This window comes from Gobius niger (assembly GCF_951799975.1).
Source record: "Gobius niger genome assembly, chromosome: 20".
Lineage (NCBI taxonomy): Eukaryota > Metazoa > Chordata > Actinopteri > Gobiiformes > Gobiidae > Gobius > Gobius niger.
Window position 1 is genome coordinate 28440769 of NC_136871.1, and position 19973 is coordinate 28460741.

At 40.5% G+C, this 19973-nt stretch overlaps 1 protein-coding gene across 1 annotated transcript in view; it reads left to right on the forward strand.

The window, feature by feature from the left end:
- atg7 (ATG7 autophagy related 7 homolog) overlaps positions 1-19973 on the forward strand; it is a 58092-nt gene that overhangs the window by 2197 nt on the left and 35922 nt on the right. The window contains 9 exon segments of the mRNA XM_079578886.1: positions 56-172; positions 515-661; positions 2901-2989; positions 5938-6059; positions 7407-7497; positions 10538-10682; positions 11225-11383; positions 14711-14905; positions 16933-17175. Coding sequence (XP_079435012.1) covers positions 56-172; positions 515-661; positions 2901-2989; positions 5938-6059; positions 7407-7497; positions 10538-10682; positions 11225-11383; positions 14711-14905; positions 16933-17175 — 1308 coding nt within the window.

The following is a 19973-nucleotide window of genomic DNA, read 5'->3' on the forward strand; positions in this document are numbered from 1 at the left end:
GCGACTTTATCCCCAGTCCAATTTGTTAGATTATTACATGCCATTGTCTTTTTAGGATCTGAAGAAGTACCATTTCTATTACTGGTTCTGTTTCCCAGCGCTTTGTTTTCAAGAAGGCATAAAGATGATCAAAGAGCCCACTCTCATTGAACATGCACTTTCCGCCAAACAGGTGAGATCCTTATAAAGCATAAGGTTGGTGGAGACTGACTTTTTATGCCTAATGGTGTCAGACAAGGACATGCAGTCGGCTTTTCTTTTCCACCGCTCAAAGGTTTAATAAAGATAGTATCTTTTTTTTACTAATTTATGCATGATACAAGGCATAAATATTCATTAAAATCAAAGGGCTCGCTTGTCCAAAGCATCAATCAGTTGAAGCTAAAATGAATTAACCAGCACCAATGCAATCAGTGGATAAGTGAACAACTACTTTGCCTTTATTTACTGGAGAAGTTTTGGTGTGTTTATTTTTCAAGTGATTGTGATGTCTTTGGTTTTGTCTGTCTCAAAGATTGTAGCCCTGCAGGAGGCCTATGACGACCTGTGTGTTAAAAAGGAGACCACAGCGGTCCCTTACTTCCTATTGAAGTACAATGAAGACTCAGTCCAGATGGCAGATCTTAAAGACTGGGACACTTTCTACTCTGACGCAAAGAAGGTAGTATTGTTTTGGAGAGGTTTTAATGTAGTTTTGGAGTTTTTGTTGTCAATGTAAGAAAAAATAAACTGACTTTTAAATAATGTATAGTCAGTGATGTACCTGAACGCGTTCATTGAACGAAAGTTCATGAACGCGTTCATATTTTGGGCGAACGTGAACTGAACGCACAGTGTTACTCCTGATGAACGAAACCATGAACTCGTTCATTCTGGTGTCTGTGAACGGCATTCCCGTTCTTTTTACGTTCGTTCAATATGGTGCCAGATTTCTTATATCTGTGGTTTAGGACCGCGGATCAGTGAATATAATTATAAAACCTCGCCGCGCAGTCAGAGTTTACCAGCGGTTCTAAACTCTGGCGGGTCCACGGTGTAGCTCGCGCTCGCTCCACTCCGCCCCCGCGCCCACGGCCCGACTGTGTCCAGTTCTGTGGCGCTGAACTCTGCTGTTTCTGGCCCTGGCACAGGCCCTGGCACACCGGTAACCAGCGGGTCCGCACGGTGCCCGCGAGCAGCCACAGTGTGAGGTTACGAAGCAAGTTTCCCTTGTGTAACGTCTGTGGCTCCAAACTCCTCTCTGCTCCGCGGTGCCACTCATTTGCATAAAGACACAATGCGGAGTTTTTTAACTACAAATTAGCTCCTAAAACATTTTTTTTCACATGATAAATTAACAAATCAACACAAATGCAATTGAATATCTGTAGCTTCATTTTCCACTAAGAATTTACCAATCAAACTTAAAAAAATAAAAACAAAACAAAATATGATTAGCAAAGATATCCAAAATCCACTCTGAAGACAGTGACAGGCTGACATGAAATGGCTTTTAACACTAAGTGAGGAGGCCATAATATGTTTGACTCATGGCTGAAGTCAACTTTCTCCAGCTCTCCCAAGGTTGGCAAAAATGCATCTCAAAATACTTCAGATTGTTGCTTTAAGATATGGAATATAAAAATATTTCCCTGAGAGAGGAATATACTGTACTTCTCACCTTTTTCATGCCTGAATAATAGCTCGCAAAAAAAAAAGAAAAAAAAAAAAGAACTATGAACTAGTTCATTTTTGGAACTATGAACGAACTATTAAGCATGAACAATTATGAACTATGAACGAACTAGTTCATTTTGAAATTTGTGAACTGAACTTTGAACTAGTTCATGTAGAAAATGAACTTTCCCAACACTGTGTATAGTATCGTCTCACTTGGTCTAAAAAGGAATTTTAATGAAAGTCATTGGTGATTAGAGCACAACTCAGTTTTGTCTACATTTAATTTTTGACCGAGTTGTTTAACTTCCATATATTTAATATATAGTAAATAATAGTGTGTAGTGACACTGAAACTGCAGTGAAACATTCATCTGAAAACTTTTCTAACATACATCTGCTTACGAAAATGGCAACACCACAAAAAACAGCCAATAATTTTTCGGAGAAAGATGAAACTGCAAATAAACCTGTACATTTCATTACAATTTGAACGTGTCTTGCATTCATGACGAAAGGCTGTTAAATGTTCAAGCCATTTTACTACCTAATCATTCACACCTATTGGACATTTAAAAGAATAGGCCACCGTTTTTACATACTGAGATATATTCTTACCTAACCTTAGCCGAGTTAATATATACCCATCTGGTCTTTGTCCGTGCGCTCTGTCACGCAAACGGAGCACAGACTTTCCCCCGCTCACTTCCGTCAATAACCTTTAGGAGTTACTGCGCGGACGTTGTGCTCCTCGTATCATTACGCCTCACAATATAGTACCCCTTTTTATCTGCTTATAAAATCGACATGTTACATTTCTGTGTAAATATACTTCGCTTGAAAACACTTCACGTAACTTTATTTAAATAGGGAACGCGTGGAAGAGCTTGGTAGCTTCTATCGTGAGCTTTTTTGGAGCTATATGACATGTGGGAGAGGCTGCGTATGTGCTCCGTTTGCGTGACAGAGCGCACGGACAAAGACCAGACGGGGATATATTAACTCGGCTAAGGTTAGGTAAGAACATATCTCAGTATGTAAAAACGGTGGCCTATTCCTTTAAAATGGCGAAACTTAAATAGATAATCAATGATCAATCAATGATCAAAAATAGAGTGAAATCTGTAGTGCATGTTTAACCATAGTTTCAGACTGCAGGCGTGACAGACATTTGTTTTTATCTCACCTATATTTTTGGAGACTAATCCAAATCTGAAGTTTACTTTGTGCTGTCTGTCTTGTAGGTTTCTGTAGGCGTCTATGATCCGTGCACGCTTTCCCAACATCCCGGCTGGCCTCTGAGAAATCTGCTGCTTCTCATCGCACACAGATGGTAAGGTCTGTCCCTAAAGTCTGTCGGTGTGTGTTTTAGAAATGCCAACATGAAATCCTGCCAAGATTTGGAAGTGTAAAGTTTGGAGGAAAGCTAAAGGCAACAAACTGAAGAGAAATATTTTTTTAAATAAATGATTAGACATATAAAATCGTCCAGTAATAACAAAGATGCTATAGCTCAGCTTGACACCGGCAATGCTATTTTTTCAATGGGATCAAAATAAAGCACTTGGTAGAGGATCGTATGTATTTAGATTATCATCTTTAACTAACTATAGTCAAAAACAAGCAGCAGTGTGTCCATGGAGGTGAGTTAATGATGTCCTGCCCCAAGCAAAATGAGATCTGAGGACAGGTAAGCCTGCTCACACTAAAGACATGTTGGTTTGTTTTTTAATCCATTAAATGCTTGTAATTTCTTCTTTTTTGGGGGGTGAAACATTGTGCAATATGGCGCAAGCTTTTATTATTTAGAGCAGTGGTTCTTACACCTTTCACTTCAAGCACCACTTAAAAATGTTTTCCAACTACCACCAAATACACATTTGGCCTTAGTCACCAAGCTTAGATTTATCTGCTGTGTGTCTTTACTGGGTGTAAACCATGTCTCAACTAGAACAACTAACTTGTATTTACTACCAAAGGGCCACGTCACTCTTGTAAAAGAGATTGTTAAATAAAGGTTAAATAAATAAACAAATAATAAATAAATAAAGCATAAATTAAATGATCTTATGAAATCGAATGAAGTCTATGAATTGCTGATGATCCTGCTGCTGAGGACCACCAGAACAAGCCCTAGTACCTTCAGTGATTCACGTTTCACAGTTTGAGAACCACTGATTTATATCCATATCATAATTTTAATACCGACTTCCAATCCTGTGCAGAAGAGTCGCATTGAGTCGACTCTGCACGTCCTTGTGGTGTTACTTTGGTTTGTGAATATATTTTACGCGTAATCTACCACTGTTCTGTGTAAAAAGCCAGATCATTTGTCATCATAATGATACTGCTGTGAATTCCCAGCTTGTGTAATAGTCGACCACTTGAGATTTTACCACAGATTCCACTGGAGTTTGCATTCAAACAAACGTATTCTGATGCATTGCCAAAAACTCCAAATTACAAAACGCTCAGGAAGTTAGTGTCAAGTAGCAAGGAAGGTGCTCTTTGGTGTGATATTATTGGTGGAATAAAATATTATAAATCTGCTTTTTCACTTTTACACTGTCTCATTAGCCTCCTCAAAAACATGACGATCTCTTGCTCAAAGCTCCTCCCATTGGGCCACTCGTAGCTCATGCTTCAAATTAGAAGCACTGGTGTTCATGAGTCACAATTGTTGCTTGTTTTTTCCTTGCAAATAGTTCAGAAGTGAACTATGCAGTGGCAGAAAATGGCTAGCGACAGCAAATAACATCTTCTGGCATTATAGGCTTTATTTCCCATGGCGTGAAGCAGAATTTTTGTTTGATGTGGTACTATGTGGAAAATTGATGGAAGATGAAGCAAAAGAAATGGCACTTTTAAAAGCTCTTCCAAATCCTCTGTGTGCACAAGCTATTCTTATCGAGGACAAACTCTATCAGCCCTCAGCTCCATCAGAAATAAACTGTTTGTTTATTTCAGTAGCCCTGTAAAGCATTATTTAGTAAATATTTTGCAGGGCTGCTGGAGTTCAGTTTTGGATCTGGGTAATTGGTAAATGGAGCAGTGTCTGTCCTTTATTTCTTTCGAGGTGTTTGTATTTACAACAAAATCATGACTGACAACGAATTGCTACATCTCATACTTGAAGCTGTTCATTCTACAGTTGTCAGTTTTGTACTTATTTCCTGCACATTTCCTAATTATGTATAGATCCAGTTCAGGACAGGCCACTGTATCATCACCATAGACGGGAGCATTTAACATTTATCTGATAATTTATGACAGAAAAAGAGATTTCTCGTGAATGATATTCAGTTGAAGATGAAATATTGCAAACCATATCGGTAACACTTTACATTACGGGCCGGTAAATCTGTGGTACTTACAGTGGTAATTACTAGTAATGACAGTGGTACTTATTGTGGTACTTACAGTGGTAATTACAGTGGTAATTCTAGGTACTTATTGTGGTACTTAAATTGGTAAGTACTAGCATTTACAGTGGTAATTCTAGGTTCTTATTGTGGTACTAAAAGTGGTAATTACTAGTAATTAGGGTTAGGGGTTAGGATTAGGGTCAGGGAGACTCAGAGTTACCACTGTATCTCTCATTACTAAGAGATACAGTGGTAATGCTCTTAGTAATGAAGGTTGTACTTCTATTTACTTTGGTACTTTAAGTGATAGTTTCTAGTAGTTACAGTGATACATCAATGGTACTTATTTGTAATTCAAGGATACTATAGCAGCAATTCATAGGTAGTAAATGTGGTACTTCTACATAGAGAAGTAATTTCTAGGATTTTGTGACTATAAAACAACATAAATCAGCCTTAAAATAAGTACCTAGAATTACCACTGTAAGTACCACGATAAGTACCATTTTAAGTACCACTGTAAGTACCACCATAAGTACCACTGCAAGTACCACGCTAAGTAACACCGTAAGTATCACTGTAAGTACCACCATAAGTACCACTGCAAGTACCACCAAAAGTACCACCGTAAGTGCCACTGTAAGTACCACCATAAGTACCACTGTAAGTACCACAATAAATACCTAGAATTACCACTGTATCACTGTAAGTACCACCATAAGTACCACAATAAGTATCTAGAATTACCTCTGTAAGTACCAAGGACTTACCGGCCCGTAATGTAAAGTGTTACCCTGCATTGAAACGGTTTAGTAAAACATCACAATATTGCACACACAGCCCCAGTGGGAATAGTGAGACAATTGGCTAAACAACATTCAAACTGATTCAAACTTGTGCCACTTCTCTATTCCAGGGGCTCGAAGCTGGAGGTGCTGGAGGTGCTGTGTTTCAGAGACAGGACTCTACAGGGGAGTCGCTCCATCCATCACAGCGTCATGCTTCAGCTCAAACTGCCCACACTGGCTCCAAACTCAGGTGAGACACTGTTGCTGATTAACAGATACGTGCATTCATCTATAATTACCTTTGTGGTTTAATTACATTGTGATCACACCAAAGTCACGTTCCTTCGCCTACGTTTTACTCTTTTGTCTTGTAAATGAGGAAAGAATAAAACGCAGTTTTTTTTCCCACAGTGTCTCCGTTTTTGTTAGTCATCTCGCTTTATACTTTATTGGTTCAAATTAGTTTTACATTGCCATGGTAACACAGCATTACGCAAGTTCTAAGTTAATTTTACAGTACATATAGCCACCTACACTCATTCTTAAACCCAGTTACACACAGAACGTCTATTAAAGCAGTACTAAGTAACTTGCTTACCTTAATAAATCCTTTTCGTAGTCCCTCTGGGGGTAATACAATTGTTAATGGAATTATTGGGGGGTCTTTCATCTCCCCGGTGTCTGGCCAGAAAATCGCATTTGCAACTTCCCTGCACCAGGTCGGAGTCACCAATACCAAAACAGGCTAACGGGTAAAGCTAACTGCAGGCTAGCGCCACTTAAACAGTATTTACAGCCAAATTTGAGTGAAAAAAATGATCTCCATTGTGTTATTGGATGTACAATATCCCTCTCTCCCTTCGTCTTTTCTGTCAGCGTAGTATTTACTCTCACGGACAACTAATGAGTAGAAAATCGCAATATGCTACGACACCTGCAGTGGCGCTTATGGCCTCTAGGGGCATGAGATACTTAGTACTGCTTTAAATTATGTTACTATAATGAATGAGATAGAAAATAGAAATCTGTAATAAGTACTTCCATTTCTTAAATCTGGTGATGGTCTAATGGTTTTCTAAGGCATAACCATGTTAGATCATTTCTGTTTGGCACAGCTTTCTTAGAAGTAGGAGCGTGATTTTGAGCGTTGGAACGATTGCACTTAAACAAAAGACTTGTGATTATTGGTACTTGTTTGTAGTAATTAAGCTGTTTTTCATTATTTCATTCAAGTTTTAATTGCATGTAGAAGTGCGCTCTATTGTTAACACTACAACAATAAAACGGGCTTTTAACGAGAAATGCTGAGCGCACCATGAGTAAATTAGAGCTTCTGCTTCAGCCAACGCAGCTATTTTCTCCTTATTTCCCCTCTGTTTCTCTTGTTCAAACCGGTTTCCATAGAGATCACGTGTCTCAGTAAAGAGTTTCAATTTTCTAAATATCAAAAATGTCACACTGAGAAGGCGCATGGAACATTTAGAAACCTTTTTCCCCGTTTCTATGTGTCATAAAAGTCTACTGTGTAGGTGTAACCAGTGCACTGTCTGGACCATCTTTTATCTGCCTTATATTTCTCCGTTTTTGGCATTAATAGCATGTCCAAAGAGCGTGGGCTGGGAGAAGAACATCAAAGGAGCAATGGGACCCAGAATGGTGAATCTGAGTGAATGTATGGACCCTAAAAGGTACAGTACATGTAATTATCATGATGTTAATAGTTCAGGTGCATAGTCAGGGGATGTCAAACCCCAGACATTGATGCTAAAACTCATTGTGTTAAAAAAATGTATATTCCATAATTTACGGCTTAGAAGGAGCTAAACATTCAATAGTGTCTCCATACTGTACACTGGGCATAGAAAATACACCTTTCTGTGAAAATCTAATACTTAAAACAAGTATTATTATCCACCTTATTCCAAGGCCATGCAGGAATTATGGATGGGATTTCTGGTATGATCCAGAACCGTGTGTGACATGACGAGTGGTAGTGGTGTATTAAATGAAATGCCAGACAACGCCATCCAGTAAAACTGGAAAAATGTGCTTTAAGACACACAGGTTCGACCCATAAGGACAGAGGCAGCATGTTCCTTTTGCACAGTTTAGTTTATTTCTATGTTGTACTTTTTTTTATCTTTCTGGTCGTTTCATACTTTTTGTTCACACTAGACATTTCACCATTTGTTACATTCAGTTGAACACTTTGTACACTTTAAGTCTCAGTTGGTTCACAGTATTTTCATTTGGGTCACACTAGCTTTTCAGTTAGTAAAAAACAAAACAAAACAGGAAGACAAGAAACAAGACGAAGCAAGATAAGTAAAGCAAGACACAAGCAAAGCAAGACAGCAGCAGTTGGATCACCTAAACGTAAATAAAAAGGTTAGCTTTGGAGCAGTTCTTAACAGGGCTAACGACGAGGCAAGCCAATCTTATCGTCGCACGCCCATCTCTAGCCCTACTCGGCCGGTGCGGTGCTTCGATAGCCTCCCGGTTGTGCGAGGGCCCCAGCAGACCCCGGACCAAACACACCGAGAGAGGCGTGGACGCCGTGAGGTGGTGCGCGTGAAGCTGTCGGCCACCTGCGACGCTAAAATTAAAGCTACGTTAGCGGCTAAACCAATCTTAAAAAGAGGATGAATGAACCATAGCTACCTGGACCCGTGGAACAACACGCACAGCCTGGGCACAGCCCAACCAGCCGGGAGACGCCAGTGAGGAGACAGAGGAAGTGCGTGTGAACCAGGGTGGGCTTTTATACCTTTTACGCGCTGGCGCCATCTGCTGTCCAATAGTTATTTTAAAATACATTAAGTTTTATTGGAATAAAATGCATAAAACTGATAATGCCACACGTTCATCGTTTGTTTGTAAACCCTGCAGCTGTATGTAATCTGTTCGCACTGATCCACTCTTTATGAGCTTTAGAGATGTAAACTATGTGGGCACACGAGCTGTCACCGCTGAAACCAAACTACGAGCTGCGATTAGCTGCTCGCAATAAACGTATGACTGAAAATGACCCCATCAGTGGGTTTTCGGACCCAATGGGCGTGATGTGTTAGGATGGCAAAGTTGTCCCCACCTAACTGGATATCTTCTAATTCTGCGATGCTTCACAGAGACTTTACTAAGATGTGGGTCCTCTGAGCTTGGAGAGTGGATGGTCAGTATAAAAACACTTTTTGTTTCATGTTGATTGGCCAAATCAACTTCTTCAAATCAATGGCTTTTGAGGGGCGGTACGACAGCCCCAGCTCAGCTTGTATCCATAGTAACGGCTCGTGCTGCTTTGGGGTCATGTCACCCGTACAGTGAGAGGAGGTCATTCTTGTGTGTTAACAGTGTAAAACACCTCAGTGAGCTCGGGCTGACTTTGTGTAAGAGTCACTCTCATTTGGCATGTTCATAATCACCACAAACACGTATGAGGCCGGCTTTAGTTCAGGAGCATGTTCCAGAGCCATAAATGTAGCTTCCTCTGTTTTTCAGTTCAACCGCAAACAGCTCAACATGTCCCCGAGCTGCGCTATGACTTCCTTTTAAATTCTACAGGAGCTGATCGTTTAGAACACTGGTGCCCAAAGTGCCTTAGACCAATTTTTGTGGCCCTCAAGGTTATTGGTATCACCAGAGATGGTACTTTTTACTGCAAATGTAATTATTCTACATAATTATAGCCTCAAAAACGAATATTTTTCTTAAAGGAATAGGCCACCGTTTTTATATACTGAGATATGCTCTTACCTCACTTTAGCCAAGTTAATATATCCCCGTCTGGTCTTTGTCCGAGCGCTCTGCCAGGCAAACGGAGCACATACGCAGCCTCTCCCACATGTCACATAGCTCCAAAAAAGCTCACGATAGAAGCTACCAAGCTCTTCCACGTGTTCCCCATTACGCCTCACAATATAGTCCCCCTTTTTATCTGCTTATAAAATCGACACGTTACATTTCTGTGTAATATACTTCGCATGAAAACACTTCACGTAACTTTATTTAAATAGGGAACACGTGGAAGAGCTTGGTAGCTTCTATCGTGAGCTTTTTTGGAGCTATGTGACATGTGGGAGAGGCTGCGTATGTGCTCCGTTTGCCTGGCAGAGCGCACGGACAAAGACCAGACGGGGATATATTAACTCGACTAAAGTGAGGTAAGAGCATATCTCAGTATATAAAAACGGTGGCCTATTCCTTTAAAGTCTCTCCTAGATGCATCCAGTTGAATATAAGTAAGTGCTTTATTTGTCATTGTACATTTGTGGCCCTCAATGCTGTACAAACTTCAAAATGTGCCCCTCGATGAAAAAGGTTTTGACACCCCTGGTTTAGAAAAACATCTAGAAATGTTGAAGTAAACTGCTATGTGAAACGAAAACTCAGTCTGGCAACCAGGGTGAGTTTGGGCTGGAAATCAATGGCTCAGCGCAACTTTTGGCATCTCAGCGGGAAATGTACCAATAATCGTTTCTACATGAGTGACTAGGACCCAGGAATAAGGTGGACATGAATCATCAAAAACAAACCTAGCTTGTTTGCTAATAGCATGCTTGGCTAACCCTGCACATAATGGTGACACTTGGGAACACTGTAATTACTGATTCAGTGATGCCCTAAAATGATATGGGCAAAACATTGATCTAGTGACTTAGTAATGTTGATTTGTGTAGCGCTTTTCACAGACCTGGACATGAGACTAAGTATGCACTGTCCTGGTTTCAGACTGGCTGAATCCTCCGTTGACCTCAACTTGAAGCTGATGCGCTGGCGGCTGGTGCCGTCTCTGGATCTGGACCGAGTCATCAGCACCAAGTGTCTGCTGCTCGGGGCGGGCACTCTGGGCTGCAACGTGGCCCGGACCCTCATGGTAAAACGCAAAGAAATACTGTGATTAACTGGACACTGTGTTTTCTAGATTGTCCCAGTTTGCCGGGTTGGCATTGGATTAGTTGTTTTTGAAAAGGAGCAGCGCGTTTTGATAAAATACAATTTTCTCTGTACACTTCGGAGCTGCTCTCATATTGATTGGGATTCACAATGGGACAATGGGAGGGAAAAAGAGAGAACAGTCATTTTATTGAAAGACTCCACGGGGCTCAGAAATACTTTCAGTTAAGCACAGTGGATCCATGTCAAGTCATTTAAGTCTATACAACTAGAACACACCAGCTCCAGGGGTGGCTCTATTTTTGCAGCTAAATTGTACGTTTCTTTGTTAGTCAGTCACAAAGCAAAGGTTAGGTGAGACATACTTTATAAGGAATTTCTCTGCATTTTATTTGAATCATCTTTAAATGCATTTGAGCAACCTGTAAAATCCACAGGCGTCCTCAGTGCAGCGGCAGGGGAGCCATCTCCAGATCCTACTGTGGATACTTTTTAATGGACTGATAATGCTTGTTTTTTCAGGGCTGGGGAGTCAGACACATCACCTTTGTGGACAATGCAAAGATCTCATACTCAAACCCGGTCCGTCAGCCTCTGTACGAGTTCGAGGACTGTCTCGGAGGGGGAAAGTCCAAGGCCACGGCCGCAGTGGACCGCCTCACCAAGATCTTCCCTGGTGTGGTGAGTGACAACATACACAAAGTCTACAGCAATGGTAGTTCTTTGTAATTTGTGATGACTAGTTGAATTTTGCAATAATGTAAGACGACAGTGCTGCAGAGAGTAGAGCGGGTCGTCTTCTGACCGGAGGGTCGGCAGTTTGAATCCCGCCTCCTGAAGGTGCACACTGTTGTTGTGTCCTTAGGCAAAACGCTTCACCCACCTTGCCTCCAATGTCTGCGTACACTGTTTTATGAATGAGCGTGTGAATGTGGTTGGTAGAAAGGCGCTATATAAATGTGACCATTTACCATTTTTAGTGTGATATGATTTCAGCACTTTATTGTTCCATTATTAGATAGATAGGTAGGTAGCTACTTTATTCAATCCTAGAAGGGGAAAATCAGGTGCCCGCGAGCAAACAATGTGTGACATCCAAGAACATCCATACAAAATAAAGAATGTAAAAAAATACCCTAAAAAAAAATAAAAAAATTAAATGCTCCATCATCATAGAGGGCCAGATCTTGTGCCTGGCGCAAGGACAGCGCAAACTCTAACTCGATGGCTATTTTCTGAGTTGCGTTGCTGTTGAGCCGTGTTCTTCCTTTTGCATTACAGGCTCTCACGTGTCAAACTAAAAACTTTATTAACCCCATCGTGAGCTTAACAATGTCCATGTCTCTAGAGAAAGATGCTGATCCCGCTGTGCCGCAGATCGGCACTCGCTCGGCCGTAAATGCGACTAAAAGAAATGCACATGTTCACCCCCCACTCCCCCACAACCCCTCTCCACCGCCCCCTTCCCGGCCGCCCTTGTCTGGTTGGAGGAAAAAGGCTGTTGTACATATCGCCATTGGCCATGGGTGTTTCTCCACCCCATGTACTTCCCACTTAAATGTGCTAAGTCTGGAGTGGCGAGATCTCAAAGTGTGCACCGACTCAGCGCAAAATGTTACACTATAGTCTGCGTTTAGGAACACAAGATCAGGCCCATAGTCACAGCAGCCAGGATTAATGACCTCCTGCACCTCTCATGACCTCTCCCTCATGCAGAGCACTGAGGAAAGTCTGTCCCTGCGGCTGCTTCTTTCAGCAACCACAGAGTCGTGCAGGGGGCAACTAATATTAGTGAGGATGGACTTCACTCCCCCTACCCCCACCCGCCTCCCCGTCACTGGCACATACTTCCTAACCAGCTTGTCCAGCTGGTTCCCCTCCCTGTCCAGCAGGTTCTCCTCCCTGGCCGTCATGCAGCTTCACGGCGCACAACAACAAGAAATACAGCATAATGACAACTGACTGGTAAAAAAAAAAGATGCAGCGTCTCATTATAGACCTCAAAAGATTTCAATCTTCTGAGTCTTGTTGTAACCAATAAAAATGTTACTGTCCAAACCATTAAAATCATTTCTCTTTTTGTGCATTAATTCAGCCGGCATTATTACGCATGACATTTTCACAAAGGAAATGATCAAAAGCAGCGCTGACAGCTACAATATTCCTGAAGCAACACTGATTATTGATTCATGAAACAAAACCATGGTCTCTGCATTTCAGATTAATGAGTTTGCCTTTGCTGACGCTACATGCACTTCAGTTCACAAAAGAGGTACCGGTAAACTTTTTATTTTGGCCAAATGTTAAATCTATACTGACCTTTAAAAACAACATAATGCCCCAAAATAACAGGTAAAAAAAGGTCAGTGGTGCTTCCCTTTCGGCCTGAATAGAGGAATGGAGGTTTATCCAGGAGAGAGTGTGATTTGATGTTTGGAGTTTATTATTGCATCGGTTTAACTTATTGTTTGATTACTTTTATGCAGAAAAAAAAAAAGAAATTAGTGGCATATTGACGCATTCATGACGATTGCAAGTTTTCTCATGCATCAACAAACACATTTATCTTTGTTTATTGGAGAACTGTTGCTATAATGATGTATATAGTTTAGCTTACTTAGACATCAGAGAGTACCGGTATTTTATTTTCCTCTAGTTCAGCCCTTTACAAACTAGTTCAGCCCTTAACACTTGCAATGCTTAACAATATGTATGGATTGCTCACCGGAGTTATTATAAACATAAAAAGACAAATATATAATTTTAGTCATAATCAAACTAATACTTCCTTGTCATGTTCCGTGTCCCTGTGCAGTAGCTGAGAAAGTAGCTGTCACATTTCTCAGACTGATGCCTGTTGAGTGAGTCATTGTTTCTGAAGTTGGTGTTATTTACAGAGAAAAGGTGGCATTAGAGTCATTACCTTCATAGAAAAAGCACAACAATTGAGTCATAATGTGTGGTATGTATAATGTGCATATACAAGTTTAACAGCTGCTCAAAAACTTGGATAAGAAACTTCTCTTGGAAATTGTGTGATTTTTCATAACCTCCCACACAATGACAAGTTTGTTAGTGAGATTATGCAGGTTACATCTTTTATTGTAATGGCTGTATGTGGGTTCATAGCAGGACAGGTATGTTGAAAGATGTATTTCTTAGAATCCAAATCCTTCTGATACTTTGTTCGAGTTGCACGTCTTTCAAATTTTTATTGTAATCTACTTATAAACACTTCTCCCCAAAATAACTGAAACCCTGTACTTTAATTCCTTTAGACTTTGGATAAGCTGGAAACGTTCCATCTCCCAGCATTATGCTATTTTGTTCCCGTTCTGAAGCAATAGTGACAAGAAAATAAGGGAAATACGGTTTTGGGAAACTTTGTTATTGCAAAGATTATGGATGGCATTTTCCGTAAACCCTTCAAAAGGACAGGGGTCTCAGGCTGCTCCTCTAGGCCCGCTGTGTTTGGGTCTTTCATGTCCACCACCTGTGCTCTCCTTTGACCACTCACAGAAGAGCTGTTTTCAAGGCCTCCATAAAGTTTGCTTTTAGAGTTTACTCACTCCTAGCTTGATTTTTTATCTTGTTTGGTGCATCATTTTGTCCACTCTGCCTAGTCTTCACTGGACATTATTTTTGTGCAAAATACAACAGCCTGTCACAAGATTTGAAATCACAGATCCACTACCAGATTGTATGTTTTTTGTTGTATGCCTTTTTATTTGTCAATGTAGCATCATAGTGCGCAAGTGTTCAGGTTGGCTATGAGGATCCATGTGTATTTAGTGTCTTCATATTGTCTTAAGAGGTAACTAACACATTCTTCTGCTTCTGAAAGTTTGTACCACAATGTGTTTAAATCCCCCGTCAGTCATTTAGAGACTGACCAATGGGAGGAGTTTGAACAGAAAATGGCAGATCATATCCCATTCTATTCACATTGTCATATTGCAGAGCCCTAGATTGCCTGATGGACTGTTGTCCCCCCTTATATCTCCGCAGAATGCAGAGGGCTACAACATGAGTATCCCCATGCCGGGACATCCAGTCAACTTCTCCGAGGCCACTCAGGCTCAGGCGCAGAGGGACGTGCAGCAGCTGGAGAGGCTCATCTCCGAGCATGACGTGGTTTTCCTCTTGATGGACACCAGGGAGAGTCGCTGGCTGCCCACAGTCATCTCTGCCAGCAAAAGAAAGGTATCACCAACTCACCATCTGTCTATCTGATACTTAGTAACTCAAAACGTGTAACACTGACAGGGCTCAATCTTCCGCCTGGCCCAACAACAGTCCAGGCGAGCTCGGTATCTTGCTCGGTGTGCAGCGTGAGCGCCAATTCCACTGGCTTCCAGGACCAGCCCTCTTACTGCGTCAGGTTTGAAGCTGAAGATTTCACCGAGTGCCCCACATCAGTGCTAAAGTCTAGTTTACAGCCTGCGTTTAACAAACACACGATTATAAGATAAGATAAGATAAGATAAGATAAGATAAACCTTTATTCATCTCACAAAGGAGAAATTCACTACAAAGGAGAAATTCACTATATATATTCATATATATATTCACTAGATATATTCATATCGCAAATGTTATCACCAACTGTTTCCAAAGTAATGAACATAAAAAGAAAAGTAGATTTCCTTAAGTTAGCTTAGTTAGTCAAGATACACCGTGCATAAATACAAGGGATGCACGATCCGATATTGGAAACAATACGATATCGGGTATCGACTACAAATATCCGATACTAGCTTTGGCTCTCAATGCCTTAAAAACACAACTTTTTCTAAGTGAATATGGGCATGTTATAGATCATTGTAAAGCTAAGAACCTGGAGAATTCGATCGCTGAGTTTTAACCTCCACAAATATATTTTTGATTGTTTCAGCAGTTAGCAATAGCATGCTAAAGCTAGCGTGAGCATGCTAATGCTAATGAAAACTAATCAAGGCTGGGACAGAAACAAGGATAGAAATACCTAAAGCAGCCAAATAAAATAAAATGACCACTGCTCAAGGCAAGTGTTTGTATTTTTGTTTAAGAAATAACAGATCTAACATATTTGTAATGATCCGATCACTTTATGTGAGTTGTTTATATTAATGTAACCTAAAGCCTGTCATATACCCAAGGATATTTATTGTAGAAAAGTCATCCTTATTAAATATTTATCCAAGAGTTTATCAATAGATATAATTGATAACATGACAATAAAATATGACTTTATTGATCTTACAATGGAGAAAAATCAGTAACATTTTTCACTCAGAGAAAGCTACTTTTCAGAAAGTCTCTTGGTATCAGTAAATATTGTATATCGGCAAATACTCAAACCCCATTATCAGTCTCGGTAGCAAAAAAACTGGATCGGTGGATCTCTATTAAAAACAGAAATATCTAGCTTCCCCATGTTATTTCATATAACATTGTACTTTGTCTCAGCAGCAAGCTGTTTTAAGTTTGGGCAGCCATTTTCACAAAATTAATCTTAATGAATGAATTGAAACTTTCCCGCACTTTCCATTATATATTTAACATTACTACACAAGAACAGGAAAGATAACAGATGAATTGCCTTGGTCTGCTAGGTTCTAATTGTATTTTCCTGTAATGCATTAGCGTTTTGCCATGCATAATTGCTAAAGTCTGCGAGCAGATTGAGGCAGAAATCAATACAATGTTTTAGTCGGGTGTTGGGAGGCGAGAACAGGGTCATGACAATCCAATTTGTCTCTTGAAAATGTATGCAAACGTTTTTTTCTCCTTCTTTCTTCCTTATTATACAGCATATGCCATAACTCATTGGTGGATGGCTATTATTATTGGTGAACATAATTGGAACACTGTCCAGCAACAATATCTTTTAATATTCTATCACTATATATGCATATGCACACAGCCCTGTAACTTCTCACTTACTAAACTTCGGCAGACTCCACTTAAACGTTTTTTTGGTCCCGTTTTGTTCCGCTCTGAGCTAATGTGGCCATTTATAATCCGGAGCTGTCACAGACCTCACTACAAAGTGACACTGCAGTTTGGCAGTGTTATTGCTAATGGTACTTTTTGAACACTTTGAAAAAGACGTTGCTTCCTGTCCTTGATATTTTATTGTTATGAGTTTATTGTATCAAGTGCATTGAGTATGACATTGTGATCTGTTGTTTTGTCTGCAATGTCATTTTTGAAAGAAACACTTGTTCATGAAAGAATTTTTTTTTTAGCTGGTGATAAACGCTGCCCTGGGTTTTGACACGTTTGTGGTGATGAGACACGGCCTGAAGAAATCCCCCGTCAATGACTGCGTTTCGGGCGACTCCTCCACGTCCTGTTCCTCATCTGCCTCGTCCTGTGCATCCACTCCTGCTGGCCCCGCCCCCTCCGCTCCGGGCTCCTCGCTCTTCTCCAACATCCCGGGACACAAACTGGGCTGCTACTTCTGCAACGACGTGGTGGCGCCAGGAGACGTAAGGCACACACACACACGCTATGAAACAATGCTGTTTCATAGCGGTTATTCAGACCCCAAAGCCCCCCCTTCAATTACTGTTAATCAAAACTGTGCTGTTGTTGAACCCCAGTAGCCTGCAGATTTTGGTTCTCAAATTGCCCCTCGGAATTGGTTTTTCTGTCACTCCAACTTTCTGAAATTTTGTCCTTTAAAGCTGTGAATGGGTGACCTATCACAAGTGGCTGGAGTCCACTTATCACATTTCTCCTCCACTCTGCTGCCCTGCCCCTGACACCGGTCTCCTCTGCCGCCTCTCCAGACCACTCTTGTGTCTACAGGCCACGTGAGGCCCGGAGAGTGTCTGGTGTCTGCAGATATGAAGTTTATTTTTGCTTTTTTTCAGGTTAAAGGTTATTGTGTTACTGCATATACAGACTAGATTTGGTTAAAAAACTGATTGACTTGGAATGACAAGCAATGTGAAACAGGAAATGTGTCTATTCTTGAATTAAACTGCTTCAGTTATGTACATCAGTTATGGATGCACACACAGTTATAGCCATATGGTGAAATTGGTGTTCGTACGTTATGATGTACAAATACCATGAAACTTAGAGATACATTTAAAGAGTTGAAAAGAGTTGAGTTTATTATACTTGGACAATTCATACCATCCAATACGCACATCCACCACAACTAATCCCATATACATCAGAGGTATTTGTTTACTCATTCAATACTTCTTTACTTTAAAGGGACTAGATGCAAGTTTGCCATTTTATACTCACTACTACCACCTCTGGCCATCAAGTAACTGCACCGTCTATATCAGGGGTCACCAACGTGGTGCCCACGGGCACCCAGGGGCCCTTTGGGGCATGTCCAGTAGCCCTTGGGACTTTTTCTAAAGTGTAAAACACTTCATTTTCTTGAATCTAATTCTTAAAATTACAGTTATTTCGGTTCTTGTGACTCAGTATGAGTTTAAAATAAAGCTATTTTAATATAATATGGAGTCAATATCCTATAAGTGAAAAGTGTACGTTTAAGTCTTTAGGATTTGTTTTTAACTGGTAGCCCTCGAACAACTTAATGCTCTTAAAGTAGCCCTCAGCTGAAATAAGGTTGGTGACCCCTGGTCTAAGCTCGTGCATGACGGCAATTCGGACCCAAAGCAACAACTTTTTGAGTGACAGTGCAGGATTTTAGAGGCAGTTGTGGTGAACAGGTCTGAGCTCATTCTACACATTAAGACATGGCTGGAACATGTAGGGGGAGGAAAACACATAGTTTTAACATTTTTAAACTCTGTATAGTCCCTTTAAAGGAATAGGCCAGCGTTTTTACATACTGAGATATGTTCTTACCTGAGCTTTGACGAGTTCTTTAGGACCTGTCTGATCTTCACCCGTGCCTTCAGTCACGTAAACACAGCGCAGACGGCGTTAGCATTTAGCCTCTCCCTCTCTCCACTATAGCTCCAAAACAGGTCAAGATAGAAGCTACCAAGCTCTTCCACATTTTCCCTATTTAAATATGGTTACGTGAAGTGTTCCACTACAAAGTATAATTACACAAAATTAAACAATGTGGATTTTCTAAGCGGATAAAAGGGGGGACTATCTTGTAAGGCGTAACAATACCAGGAGTAATTTGGCATCCGCACAGTAAAGTGAATATTACTGCGCAGTAAAGTGAAGATTACTGCGCATTAAAGTGAAGATTACTGCGCGGATTTCGAACTACTCCTGGTATTATTACGCCTTACAATATAGTTCCCCCTTTTATCCGCTTAGAAAATCCACATTGTTTAATTTTGTGTAATTATACTTTGTAGTGGAACACTTCACGTAACCATATTTAAATAGGGAAAACGTGGAAGAGCTTGGTAGCTTCTATCTTGACCTGTTTTGGAGCTATAGAGGAGAGAGGGAGAGGCTAAATGCTAACGCCGTCTGCACTGTGTTTACGTGACTGAAAGCACAGGTGAAGATCAGACAGGTCCTAAAGAACTCGTCAAAGCTAAGGTAAGAACATATCTCAGTATGTAAAAACGGTGGCCTGTTCCTTTAAGATAGAGCTACACAAATATGCTGCACAACATTTCTCCCAGGCACCAAAAATCGTCAACTCATAGATTATTATTATACAATCATATTAGCATTTGGTTTGCTATTAACGCAGTACAGAACGTTGCACTTAAAAGTTAACATTGTCCTTGCTCTGTCTTTTTCGCCCCAAGTGACCTCTCTTTCGTTCGGTATAATTGGCCGATGATTCAAAAGTCCATTGGAGCCCGGAGCCATTTGTTAAAAGTGATATTTGGTCATCTCTAAATGTCTTACAGCTGCAGTCTGCTACTGGAGGAGGACACCATTTTGAAATTACCATTTAGATAAGACACATGCACTGCTCTTGCTCTATGAACTTTTCAATTTGTTTCTTTCAGTCTCACTTTAGGTCATATTGATGTGTTTGGAAACAATGAAGCAGAATGTTCTTTTAGCTCAAAACTGTTTAGGTAACTGTGTGTCCCCTTAGTGTTTCCCGATAATGTATTTGCAGTTACAGTCTTGCAAATGTAATGAATCTGAAATATTAGAAATTAGCAGTGATGAAAATGAACCCTGCGGATTACTGGCATTTACATTACAGAAGGTTACAGAATTTCAGGTTCACTTTTCTACACACAGAAAACACTAAATTACTCGCGACTCGGGACTTTGGTGCACAAAAGGAAAATGCATCTATAACTGACTGTCTTCTTAGATTACAACATCTACAAGGAAATAGTGTCCGTCTTTTATTAAATAC